Source organism: Agelaius phoeniceus, chromosome 1, assembly GCF_051311805.1.
Source record: "Agelaius phoeniceus isolate bAgePho1 chromosome 1, bAgePho1.hap1, whole genome shotgun sequence".
NCBI lineage: Eukaryota > Metazoa > Chordata > Aves > Passeriformes > Icteridae > Agelaius > Agelaius phoeniceus.
Window position 1 is genome coordinate 108,440,989 of NC_135265.1, and position 13,286 is coordinate 108,454,274.

The window sequence follows — 13,286 nt, forward strand, 5'->3', positions numbered from 1 at the left end:
GTAGGCATTTTACATGTCAAGGCACAAACCAGGCTGGGGAACCTAACAGAAGAATTATGGAAAATGATCCCTTCAAGCTACAAGTCTTTACCTGATATCATTTAAGAAACTCTTTTTCTCTTTTTTAAAGTACTCTTTCCAATTCGTACTCTACTGTCCAAGAAGAAGAAAACAGCGAGGTACTAGATGAGGGCTATTGACTCCAAAAGGAGAAGGAAGAGTGCACTTGCTCCAAAGCAGAGACTGCTCCATCAGAATAGGTCTCCCTCACACCAGCAAGTCAGAGTGACTCCAGAGCTGCTGGTTTGAATATCACCCTTTCAATCTCACAAAGAAAGATGACTCTGGTACCTGGCCCACAGATGAAAGGTTCATTTTAGGCTTCTGGCCCTTAGACTACATGTAATACGAGTCAGAAACCTAATGACTTTCATGTCTCAACCTGTTACATGCTGGAGCCTGTAACTGATGCTTTGACTCATCCCTGGAGCAGTGCTCTTTCAGGCAAGATAATCAAGACCTTATTTTTCATAGACAATACTTCATATAACAGTAAGTCTCAGGAGGTTTCAACTGGCCCAAAAATATCTATGAGACCTTCCTTAGTTTTGATATCATTCACACATGTGATATTGGCAGAAAAAGAAACATACAAGCAATGTTGACAAAAACCTTGTGAGTAATGAAGTTAGAGTCTAGCTAGATATGGAACTGACCAGGTCAGGCTTCAAGAAACAATTTGTATTAATGTCTAAATATTACTGGGTAATTTTTACCTAGCACTCACTCTATATAAGTATGTACAGATATATATACACACGTATATACATCCCAGCCCTCCACTGGAAAAAAACCTCCTGGCAAAATCTCAGACAAAACCCAAACAACTATATCATGATTACAGGCATATTGCTTCATGTCATTGTCTTGACATTCAAACGAGTATAGTAATTGCTCTTTTGAAGCTGCTAATGTTAAAAAAAATCTCTCAAGTTCTGGAAGTGGCTGGGAATTCCAGGTTCTAACAGCTACACTGGAAATATTCACTCATCAAGAGGTTCAAAAGACACTGTCAGAACTGAAACACAAACACATGTCAGAACGACTTGAAGCAGAATGACTATAACTCAGAGTTTGGGTTTTCTTTAAATTATGTTTGAAGAGCTTTTAAAATGTTTAATTTATTAAACTGGCTTTGATACTACAGGCATAGCTTTCACTTTCAAGTGCTACAATGGCTCAATTGAGCACAGAATACATTAAGCTTAAATTCCACTGCCACCAGACACATTTTTGAATGACATTTTAGTGTTTCTTCACTTGAAGTAATACACTCTCTCTGTGAATTTGACATGAAAACAGAAGCAGCAGCCTCTCATTCTGCGCACACAACAGTGTCAGACACCATCACTGCTCCAACAACCAAAAAACCCACGAAGTCATCACAACTACTAGGAGCTGAACACAAGAAACTTCTAAAAAAAACCCCAAAAGAACAGATTTGGTTTTCTAAGAACAGCTCAAATTTTCCCAGACATTTCTTCAATCTCTCCTGGCAGACCCAGGCTCTGGCATGGCTTCTTTTGCTCCCCTCTGCCGGGTTTCCCTGAGGAGACTATCTCAAGAAAGGCCATGTGCCTCGCTGTGTGTAGGGCTCTCTTCCTCCAGCCCTGTCAGGAGCACTGCTTCAGCCCACCCAACACTGTGAGCTGGCAATGCAGAGGCAGCAGCATCAAGTGAAACCCAGGCTTTGAACCAAGTCACATCCCATGAAGTGGGCTTTGTGCCCTTTGAAAAGGTGGGTCAGAGCTGTGGGATCAAGAAACTGAAAATCTCCCCCCTCAGACTGGAGAGAACACAATGGGAGCACTGCCTGCCCTCTGGAGCAGGACTGGGCAGCAAAGGGCAAGGTATAGATTCATACTGTGGACACAATGACTTCTTGCTGTCTCATGACCAACCCTTAGAGTTACAGTACCACTGCACTGCTTGTCTGCCAGCACCACCAGGCAATGCCCACACACACTGCTAAATGCACTCTAGATTTCTCAGAGATGCACTCTTGTTTTAGCTACTCTACAGGCACCCTTTGCTCACATATGCAGCAGTTCTCTGACTGCTTAATACCAGTGAGCTACCAGAGTCACAAATACTTCATTCAAAAGGTATATGAGAGTTAAGAGCCCAATTATTTGAAAAGTCCTAAAAGTATTCAGTTAATACTGTCCTGGAGTTTATTTCATTCAACCTTGCCTTTGCCTCAAGTGACACATCTGAGATGGCGTGTTGACAGCACAGGAGAGCGGTTACTGTTCCAAAAGAAACAAAACAAATACTCCAACACCCCCACCATTGGGATTAAATGCAGTATCACTACAGTTTTTGTATGTAACAAACCACAGCATGGGTGCCCTGGCACAAACCCAGAATCCTAGGTAGTAGAAAGTAAGTGCTCTTTTCTCCTAGCTTTGTTTTAGTACACACACATCAGGATTTGCAGAAGTGCCATTTGTCAGGAACACAGTGGAGCAGGGAAACAAAAGTCAGTCTCTAACTGCCTACTAACAAAGAAAGCTAATTTAATTTTGAAACAAAAGCAGCTAAATTCATCATTCTGAGACAGCCCCAGGACGTCCAAGCACGAAAAGAAAGAAAAGGAGTTTGCCAAAGACATGCAGAAGAAGCTTTTTAAAGTTACCTGGAATCGGGATATTTTGTAAGCGTGGCCAAGCTGCTGGTATACATGTGCCCACCCACATCAATGTGAACTGGTGCGTTGGATTTTGTGAGCTGTGCTGGAGTGGGGATGCCTTGATTGTTCAATGGAGATGCAGGGGATCTAGTAATCAGAGGTCTTGACATATTGGGCCGACTGTCCTGTGAAAAGATAGACCTGGGTTAATGATCTCCTTAAAAACCTTACAGAAACCCCCAGTCTTGAATCAATAGGACTGTCTCATAGCCTCAGATTATGACTTTTATCTTAGTAAAGCACAGACAAATATTCGGCAGTTTTTAAAATGAATCCAGCTCCGAGAGTTTGAAATGGCTACATTTTAAATGAGTGGGGCAAAACGCACTGATAGAACCCACAAAGAAGAAATCACATTCAAAACCAAGTTTTTCCTGAACACTATTCGCGACACTCAATCCATACCAACAAAAAGGGTCATTCTTATTTTTAAGAGCTGATGAAAGCACTGACAGAAAGAGGTACAGACAAAAAGACTGAGAACAATATTTTTCTCAACTGAGACAACCCCAGGTAGACTTTCTGTTCCTTCCCAACCAAGCCTTCCGTCACTGCCGTACCACCAGAACAGGAATACAAACCCTCAACTCCTCCATCCTGCACACTCTTCTCTTGAATTCCCAATTCACATAGCACAGGAACAGAAGCAGAAACACCTGGACTAGTCAACTGCTCATGGACTGCAGACCACTGGACATCGACAGCCTTTGAGAAAGACATTTTCCATTTAAAAGTTATACGTATGGCGACAGCTGCCCCGGCGTGCCGCGCATAGGCTGCAGGTCTGAGCGGCTCCCCGGGCTGAGCGCGGAGCGGGAGCCGATGCTCCGCGGATGAAGCCAACTTTGGGAGCGCTGCAGCAGCGCGGAGCGGAGCCGATGCTCCGCTGATGAAGCCAACTTTGAGCCGCGGCAATGGGAGCGCAGCAGCAGCGCGGAGCGGAGCCGATGCTCCGCTGATGAACCAACTTTGGGAGCGCTGCAGCAGCGGCGCGGAGCGAGCGGCGGCCGCCTGCGCGCTGCGGGCGGGGCAGGGAAGGGCAGGGCAGGGCAGGGCGGTGAGCTGGAGCCAGGAAGGCAGGCGGCAGGCAAAGTTGGGATTAAAATAGAAATGCGTTCTCGAGAGCGGTTTTGAGACAACGCCGCTTTCGACTGAAGGACAGATCCACGCGGGGTGGAATCTTATAGGGATGCCCTGAGAACTAAAAGCCCTTGCAAATGACCGAGTTTTACATTTAAAAGGTAAGCAAAGCAGCGAAAAGTCAGATACACTTCATCACAAAACTCCCTTTGTTCTTTCAACACCGTCTTTCAGCTGCACAGAGTAATGTATTCCTTGTAAACATCTCCTCGGAGCCAGGCAGCAAACCTCAGCAAAGCGGAGCGCGGCCATCAGAGAGAGTCACGGGGCGCTCGGACCAGCCAAGTCCGCCGTCCCCAAAAACCAGCGTTTCTCCATTTTTCATGGCTGCTCAAGGGCTCAAATCACAAAGGCAACGTGAGCCAGGTAATCGTCTGGCTGAAATGATTTACAGGCCAGCGTTGCACGATAAATCCGAATAGTGTGTAACAAAAGGCATCTATAAACCACAAGGTACTTAACTAATTTTCTTTCATACACAAAAGCAAGCTTCGGTCTAATACTGATAAAAACTAAGGGAATGGAGAAAAACATCTAGTTTAGATGTTGGGGGAGAGGGAAGGGTTGGGTTTCTTCTCTTTCTTTATAAGCAGAAGTTAATATAAATCTGCAGAAATACCAGGCTTAATCACTAAAATTGCTGGAGGAGGTGCCTGCAGCGCAAAGAAGACAAGTCCAGACAAAATAAGGTACACACGCTATGCAAAACTAATGTCTGCTATAAATGCTATGTGGTACAACCACCACCCAAGATGCTACTGATCTGCAGAGCGGTATTTAGTAAAATAATGAAGAAAAAATTAAAAACAACAACTACAAAGGTGAAAGTAAGAAGTCAAGGACTGATACAAACTAGGGGTGGGGGGAGCATGCATTGGACGATTAGCAGGAGGAAAGCAGCAGGTCTGAGGAACACATTCCAGTACTTAAAAGCAGACAGTTTGGCAAAAATAAAGATAACATTATCAATGCAAGTTGAGACTAAAACAAAAACCAAATTCTGTAACTTGTACGAGACGGACACCAGCATGTCCCTTCACAGGATCCTCTCTGGCAGAAAAAACATAGCTCTCTTGCAATTTAGCACAGTGCAGCACCACCGAGTCTGTCACAGTTTTTCAATTGGACACATTCTCCTGTATACCCTGCCTGGGGCTGCTGGAGAGAAAATGAACAGATTTGCAGGGTTAATATTGTAGTTAGGCTGGAACCTCATTCAGTGTAGCTGTGATAGCACTGGCTGCACAAAACAGTAGAAGAATGTGTAGTATAAACATCACTGCCAGGATGGGAGATAGGTTGGAGGACCGTGGGCATTTTAAAAGGCAAAAGTATCCACAAAGCATAAGAAAAGGGAACCAGTTTCCAAACCCAAGTCATAACCAAGTTGCCATTTACATAGTTTACCTACCAAAACTCCCAAGAAATAAAAATGCTTTATAGTAAAACCTTTTGCTCTTTTATTTCATCCTCCTCCTTTTCAACGTTTCCCCTTCAAGTTACCTGTGTTTATTGTGTCTCATGAAACAAAGTCCTTCTTCTCAGTGGCTGATATTAAGTACAATAATGCTAACCTTGCTCCAGTCTTAGCCCACAAAGCACATTTCCCTGCATAAAAACATTCAGTATAATTTTGGAGATACTTTGAAATTAAACAATTGTATTTCTACTGCAGTTGCCCCAGAGAAACTAAAGCAAAAATGGGATTCAGAGAAGCAAGTCCATGAAAAATTCCCATTTTTTCAATGTGGCACAACTCAATAGAACTGTCAGAGCACAGAAGATCACCATCCAATGGGTACAGCATTTAACAGATCAGAGTTATATAACTGCATTAGTTAAATCACTGTATTGTTCAGCTATGGAAAGGATAACACAGGGGCAAACAGTCTCTGAAGAAATACATGGCTTGGGTTGGATTATTGCAAACGTGGAAATGAACAAGCTTTGGTTAAATGTAATTAAAACAAAGCACTGCTGGTAAGCTAAGTTTCCACCACCTAATGTGATTACAAATACAATTCCTTAGCAAGAATTACAGGTGGAGAGAAAGGAGTCAGAGAAATTAAAACTCAGTGGGCTCCAGCAAGCTATCTGGAACAGCTGACAATGAAAATAATCAAAAAGCCCTTCAGAAGCCTTTCCTGGTGTCAGGCAGGTGAGACATGAACCCAGGAACGGGTTCAGAGCTCAGCCACGGCTGTTCCCACACAGGAGATCACAGAAGTTGTTGTCTGCCTTGGGAACTGCATCAGCTTTGTTCATGAGTGGGGCACAAACCATGGCCACCACCTGCACTGCCTGGATGGGCAGTGACCCTCCTGACCTGTCAACAGGCTGACCCTTCATAGCTTTCCTTCTCAAACATTTTATTATTTATCCTACAAAAAAAAAAAATTAAGTAAAACAGAAAATACAGCTTTATAGGAGTTCCATGGACCAAAATACTTCAAATACCCTGTAAAGCATTTATCATTATTAATATCCAGATAATTTCCTCCCCCTCCAACTTTCCAAAAAAATTAGTTCCCACTTTCACTCAGAATGAGTGAAACTATGTAATCAAAAATGCCAAAATCTGTGCGCTAGGCAGGCTAAAGGCCATTAGGTTGTCTAAAACTTTTCAGTTTTGGTTTAGCACACAAAAGCACTGCTCTTAGGACAGTTTGGGGCTCCTCTACTTCCTTGTTGATACTTGAAGGAGTCTTTCCACAACAAGCAGCTCACAGGCACAGGTCTTTAGAGTATATCTGAATCTGCTTCACATTTTCTGCTCTAGGCAAGCCCTCCTGTAGGCTCGACAAAAGCAAAAGCAGCCGTACTTTAGCTGCTCCTCCTGGGATTTACAAAAATCTGTATAATTTAGAAGCCTTCCTACCAAAGGGGGGCAAGGATCATGGAGAAGAGCTTACAAACCCCTCCTCCCCTCCCTGCCTTTTCTCCTACACCATCTTCTCCCCAGCTCCTCTCAAGAACATTGTTAAAGAGTAAGCCTTTACACCTGGGTTGAAACAAACCATAGTAGCTGCAGGGCTGAGATGTGCACTCATGCAACTGGTCTTCCAAATGACAATAACACAGGAACCATGTCAATGTTCTGGCAGCAAGTGGAAGGAATAGGAGATATCTGAAGAACATGAGTCACTACAATGTGCTAAGTGTACAAAAATCAAAGAGATGGGAGGCTTACTCCTCCCCTCAAAATATTAGCATTGGTGTCCTAAGTGTTATTTACACTCTGTGGTCTCAAGTAAAGTCATCCTGGTTCCCTTCTTAAGACAGAAACCTTGACAAAAACCATGCCACCACAAGACAAGCCAAGCTCAGGCACAGAAGGACCGACATTCAAGTACAAACTGTCTGCTTGACTCACCAGACTGTGAGGATCATTTTATTTTGCAGGTCAAGACACTGCTGGCTGGAATTATTTTAGCCAATGTCTTCCCTGTAAGCCAGCCCAGCTCAACCAGAAGTGTATATGCTACTCAGTAGCAAATATATTCCCTGTCAAAGCCCCAGCAGTTATTATTGCTGAAAGAAAAGAAATCAAAACTCAAATTTACACATTTCTAACTCCCTTGGACTTTTTGAGGGAGGTGAGGGCAAGCTTATCTCTTCTAGACATTAGAGCGAAAAATCATGCAGTAGTTTATCCTAAAGTATCAAGTCAGTCTGTGTTCATTATCCTTTTTACACCACAGAGAGACATGAGACAGATGCTTCTCCTCACAAAAGCTTGGTGCCCAGGAACAACTGCAAACAGCAGTTAACACATCCACATCAGCCACCTCCAGCAGAAGAGTCTGCACACATATATCCCACTGTATGGGGAATGAATCCAAAAGCAAACAAACTTCAGAAGCTGGTGTCAAATCCCTTCTCCTCCAGAACAGAGCAGAAATCACTCAAGTGTCAGGGACATCTGTGTGCCTGCACTCTGAAATAAACAGCAGGCTGATGCTCTGGGGTGCCTGTGGGATGGGGGAAAGTGCAGCTTGAGAACTTCATCCAAACCAGGAACATTAGGACCGCTCTTGGATTTGGCTCCTGCACAAGTGTCCCCGTTTTGAAGATGCACTTTTTCAAAACAAACATTTCATTAAAGATTAAAAAAATAATCATCATCAGGTCTCACCACAATGCTTGGACAAGTACCCCCCCACCTTTTTTTGAATTCAGCAAAAAGAGTTGCCACAACAAAGAGGCTGGAGAAAGCATTTATTCAACATAAACAATATCAGTATAGTACAAACAGCGCTTCTGGAAGGTATAGCAAGCAGGCAGAGATACAAAGCTACATGTCCAAGAAACCCAGGTTTCTGGAAGGGGAAAATCCCATCCTGGGTACCTCTATGGGCTGGTGATGTCCTCACACCAAATTCTCTAGCTGTGGCTCTGGTACTCAGCATCTACAGATGACACCAACTGTGCTGACCCCTCAGACAGAGCCCTGCAAGGTGGTCAGAGATGACCAAGTGCCCCACACAGAGCATGCAAACTGCATTTTGATCTCAAGGTGTGCATGCCATCATGGCACTTTCTCTTCACCTTCATTCTGAAGAGCCCAGTGGCACAAAGAAATTGCTCAGATCTTTGTCAAAAAGTCTTTACATGTAATCACATCCATCCTTTGCTTCTGCTTCTTCACCCTGACACCAATGGTTGGTAGCTCCCTGAGGACATGGTTGGGCTTTACTGCTGCCACTGGGCCTGCAAAACAAAGAAACAGCCCATTGTTTTCCCCAGCAAAAATATGCCGATTGCACTGTCATGTTTTGCCTTTCATCAATATAATACAACTGCCCTTTCTCTCACAGCTGCAAGGTTTAGGATTGCTGACTCTGAACATTAGGAATTATAAGACAAAGCTCCAGAACAATTGTGTTTGAGCGTCACACGAGAAACAGGCCCAAAACACAATCAGCTGCAATTCAATGCCACAGTAAGCTAAGACACCAGGTCCACTGAGACTCAATAGTAGTGCTAGATTTATTATTCTAAATCTCTAAAGCTTCATTTTAAACCCTGAATGTCTGTCAATATACAACAGAAGGTCAAATTATCCTATGCAAGACTGTCAAATACAATGGAGAGCTTGAAAAGCAGGAAGGTTTTCTGGATATGCTGAGCCACTGAATTGCAGAAGATCTACTATGCCAAGCAGCTGCTCACTCCTCACACCACAAGTGCCATGCTTGGGGCACTCAGTATTATTTGCAGAAATACATGCAGCAATGCACTTTAGAAAGGTGGGTGTCACAAGGCCACTTGAGAGAGGGGACAGAGATACCCAGAAGGGTCAGTCCCTCATAGCCAGAGTGTGGGGTATAGTTCATTGTGAAACAAAAACCTAGGCTGAAACTCTTTCCTGAAGGTGTCAGGAACAGTATTGGGCTGTCCTCTCTGTATCCTGAAATAGTCCAAATGCAGATCAAGCCTACAAAGGTGATAAACACACCTCTGGTCACACCAGAGTGGCCACAGCAGTGGAGACTGGAGCACTTACCTGATGGGACAGTTTTAACTGGTACATTCTCCTTGTCCCAGAGTCACTGTCCCTGGAGTGGAGCACTGATCTGGCCCCTCAAGATGGGGGTCCCTTGCAGCACATCCCAAATTCTGGCTGCTTTCAGCCTTCTCCTCCTGGAGATGCTGGCACTGCAGAGCACATACACACACTAAGTGCTGCAAACGCTGGAGTGATGTGGTGGCATTTCCTTGGGAAAATGAGCCTTGCTGGGATTTCAGAGCTGACCAGGACCTAGAATAAATGACACAGGTGCAGAGAACCAAATGCAAGGCAAAGGGCTGAAGGAAGTGAGGTATTTGTTTGTGCTTGGTGGAGAAAGCTGCCTACCTGGAGATGCAGGACAGTTAAAAACCACCCTTGGACAAGAGCTTGGAGGCACCTTGATAATTCCAGAGCTCAGGAGCCAAGTCTATAGCACACAACTAGCTGGAGCAGAACAGCTCTAACCACACTTTCATCAGAAACTCGTCATTGAGCCCTTAAGAAAAATCTTTAAGTGGAGAAAAAGAATTCATGGATAATGGCAGAAGTCAAATGAGGGCCTATGCCTACACCAGTACAACAGTAATGGTGAGTTCAAAAACCTGGCAAGGTTTACAGAGACAGGATATATCTTCTCAAGTGCTTAAGAAGTTCTCAGAAAACCTCCCTAAGCCTCGAAACTGCAGACAAAAGTTTAATACCTCCCTCAAAATATAAGTTTGCACTCTTTATGGAAGATTAACTCAGCCCCTTGCTTGTTTGGGTGAGTAGTGCTGAGGTCAGCCCAAATGTTGTCATTTATTACATCTCTGTTCTTCTGCACTGCCTACCCATTTCTTCCTTGGGTCAAGCACAGCCCTTCTGTAGGAGGTGGCAGATGTGCACACTTGCTGTGCTTGGGTCAAGCAAGTGGCAAACATGGCCAGCACAGAATCTGACTGAAGCCGCTAACAGAAGCAGGATCTTTGGAATACATCCAACCCAGTGTATTATTAAAAAAAAACAAACGAAACTTGGGGGTCTAGCCCAGATTCACTACCTCCAAACACAAACACTTTGGCTTTCACCACGGAAGGAGAACTTCTACAGCCTTAGAGGTGCCGATTCAATTCTCACTCAGCAAAAGCGCCCATTTAATTTACAAGTAAAACCGGATTTGAAAGCTGCTCCCAGTAAGTGCACAGCACACCACTGCCCACCTGACACTCTAATCACAGGGTGTTCACCCCAGGATGCAGCAGGCAAAAACATCCCCTAACCATGCTGGAGGACACAGTGTTTAGATGCAGGAGGACATGGGACCAAAGGTAACAGACTTGCCATGATGTTGCTAAGGGTGTCCTATGATACAGACAGACTGGACAGCTGACATTTCAGGCCACTTGCTCCACCAAGGGCTTGTCTGTTCTGCACCAGCATCTACCCAAATTAGCAATGAAACCAAGTTAGGAGTGACCAAACGAAAGTGTAACTCCTGAGCTGGAACGCCTGAGCTGGACATGACCAGTTCAAAATATTTCATGAGGTACACAATGCAGTGTAGTGTACACAATGCAGTGCTTCAGTCACCTTCACTCAAACTTCTTTATTCTCACTTGCAAGAGGGGACAAGTATCCCATCAGATACTGCAGAAACAAGCCAGTAAGCATGAAGTGCTCCCTTGTCTGAGCACGGAATGATTGCAGTCATTGTGGACACTTAAAAAAAAAAAATAAGGAAACACTATTAAAAGATGAGCAGTCCCTGGGAAAGGCTTCCAGGTCTGAAGAGCCTTCAGCAGCCTGGCAGCCCTGCCCACAACACTACAGCTAGATACTAAAGTCTTTGCTTCTGCTGCCCTGAGGACAGTTTCATTTACTTTCCTTTAAACCTGGAAAATAGGTCGCTTTTCTTCTCGTACCTCTATCAAACCTCAGGTAGCAGAGAAAACGTGAATTTATTTGTACTCCATAGGAAAGCAAGCACACACAAAGGGAGCTCCACCTTTTACAAAGGGCAGAGATGACAGACTACTTCCCCACCATACAAGGCTTCACTCATTCCAGTGAGAAGCATAGATCCAAATATCTAGGACCACTTCATCCCTGCTGCAAGAGGTTTGCCATGCCAGCTACTTTGCAGATAGCATACATAAATGCTCTGGGGCTCCATTCAGAGTCTACAGCTCCTCCCTGCAAGAGACAGCCACTCAGTCAGCTCTCCCCAGTCCCAGGGAATAGCCCAGCACAGAGCACTCAACACCTCCCAGTGCTTCTGAGAGGGATGCAGCATCTGCCAGCTCATCTCCTGCACCACTGAAGGCAGGAATGTGACAGCCACCTTCACCACACTTACATGGGGTTTGGGCCAGGAACAGCTATGGGAATGAACAGGGGAACTCTGAACACTGGAATCCATCTTTCAACTGTTCCCAAGTAGACTGCTTGCAGCTTGAGATTTATTAATAATGTAATTTTTAGTCAGACTTTTCACTCAAGCGCTGTTGCCTTTTATCCACTTCTAGCAGGCACTCTACACATATTTTGCAAGAGTCTTCACATCAGGAAAAGGGAGAAACAACAACAAACACTCCCTCCTGGGTTTAGAAGGAAAGGACTTCTCTCTGCCAGAACCATGCTGGTGTATTTGAATGCAAAGTCAAACAAATCCTCACAAATGGTGCTAAGATTTGAGTGGGAAAGAAACCAAGTGGTTACGTCTTCTTGGACCAAATTTGCTATCTGTCCAATAATCTCTGGTGAGAAGTAACACTAAAAAACAAGCATTGTTAAAATCTGTTTTGTTTGCAAGGTAAGATCCTATCAGCAGTACATGAATAAAGATTAATGTCTTGAATTGCAGTCGTATCTGAAGATTTCAAAGACCCATAAAAATGTAGACTTCAGTGGGATAACTGGAAGATTGTCATGAATTGTCAGAATTTGAGAAATGGGTTTTTCTTCTTTAGATTTGACTCACAAACTGAACAAAAAGAAGCCTGTACTGCCTTATTTGAAGTCAGTTTACACTCCAGTTTGAATAGCACCTGCCCTTGGGTATGTTCCAGAAGAACATCTACCTTTCCACAAAGGGAGGCTAACACCCATTGTAAAACTTCCAGAGGCACATTAGATGTCTGTTCTCCCCCCAGCGATTTCACCCTTAGAAGTAGAAGGAACGCTGCCAGTTACAGCCTGTGCTGAGGAAACATGAGTTATAATTTTACCCTGGGAAAATTGCTGAACTGGGAGCTTCTGGTGTGGCATAGGTCTTGCCTTCGCAATCCAATGGTTCTTTTGATTCAGAGAGGCTTTGAAAGGGTGGTGATGAAAAACATAGCCTCTCCCTTTGAATCAGCCAGCCGCCTGCTTTCCTTTGCACTTTTAAATTTGGTTTATTAATTTGCCTAGGAGCAGAAAGAAATAGCACTGACCCATCTAGAGAAGATATCTACTTCAGACTGAACATGAAAACAAAAAACCACCCCCACCTGTGTACTATCTGAAGAATTTTGTATCTAGAATTACTTTTACCACGCTTAAGAAAAATACAAGAAAGTCTTTATTAAGGTCTCCTGGCCATATTAGGAGGAAAAGGTAAGGGACAAAATAGAAGGATCTGATAAAACCACATCTTTGAAATGCTGTAAGACGCAAGAGCTTTAAGCACTCTCCAGATGTTTCTTGAAGCAACTAGTAATAAAATATTCTCAGCTGGAATTGCAATTTTGAAGACATTGAGTCCATTTGGTAATTATGGCAGTAGCCAGTAAAACAGATAGCTTCATCTATAACCTGACTGCAGGAAAAAGTGCTTTGAAGCCACACATTTGTAATTATCTAATTTATTATAAAGATGTAAACAGAACCACAATTTTGAAAATCACAGCTCAGTCTCATAGA

General features: G+C 43.8%; 1 protein-coding gene across 16 annotated transcripts in view; it reads right to left on the minus strand.

The window, feature by feature from the left end:
- Positions 1 to 13,286, minus strand: part of KCTD1 (potassium channel tetramerization domain containing 1) — a 101,388-nt gene that overhangs the window by 30,931 nt on the left and 57,171 nt on the right. For 10 of the 16 annotated variants that reach the window (XM_077185082.1, XM_054632833.2, XM_054632920.2 and 7 more), the window contains one exon: positions 2,699 to 2,877. In XM_077185082.1, coding sequence (XP_077041197.1) covers positions 2,699 to 2,862 — 164 coding nt within the window. In that variant the 5' untranslated portion in view covers positions 2,863 to 2,877. Of the gene's footprint in view, positions 1 to 2,698; positions 2,878 to 3,333; positions 3,458 to 8,093; positions 8,603 to 9,398; positions 9,654 to 13,286 lie in introns of those variants that run through there. The other 6 variants (XR_013184010.1, XR_013184009.1, XM_054632902.2 and 3 more) reach the window with 6 other exon arrangements.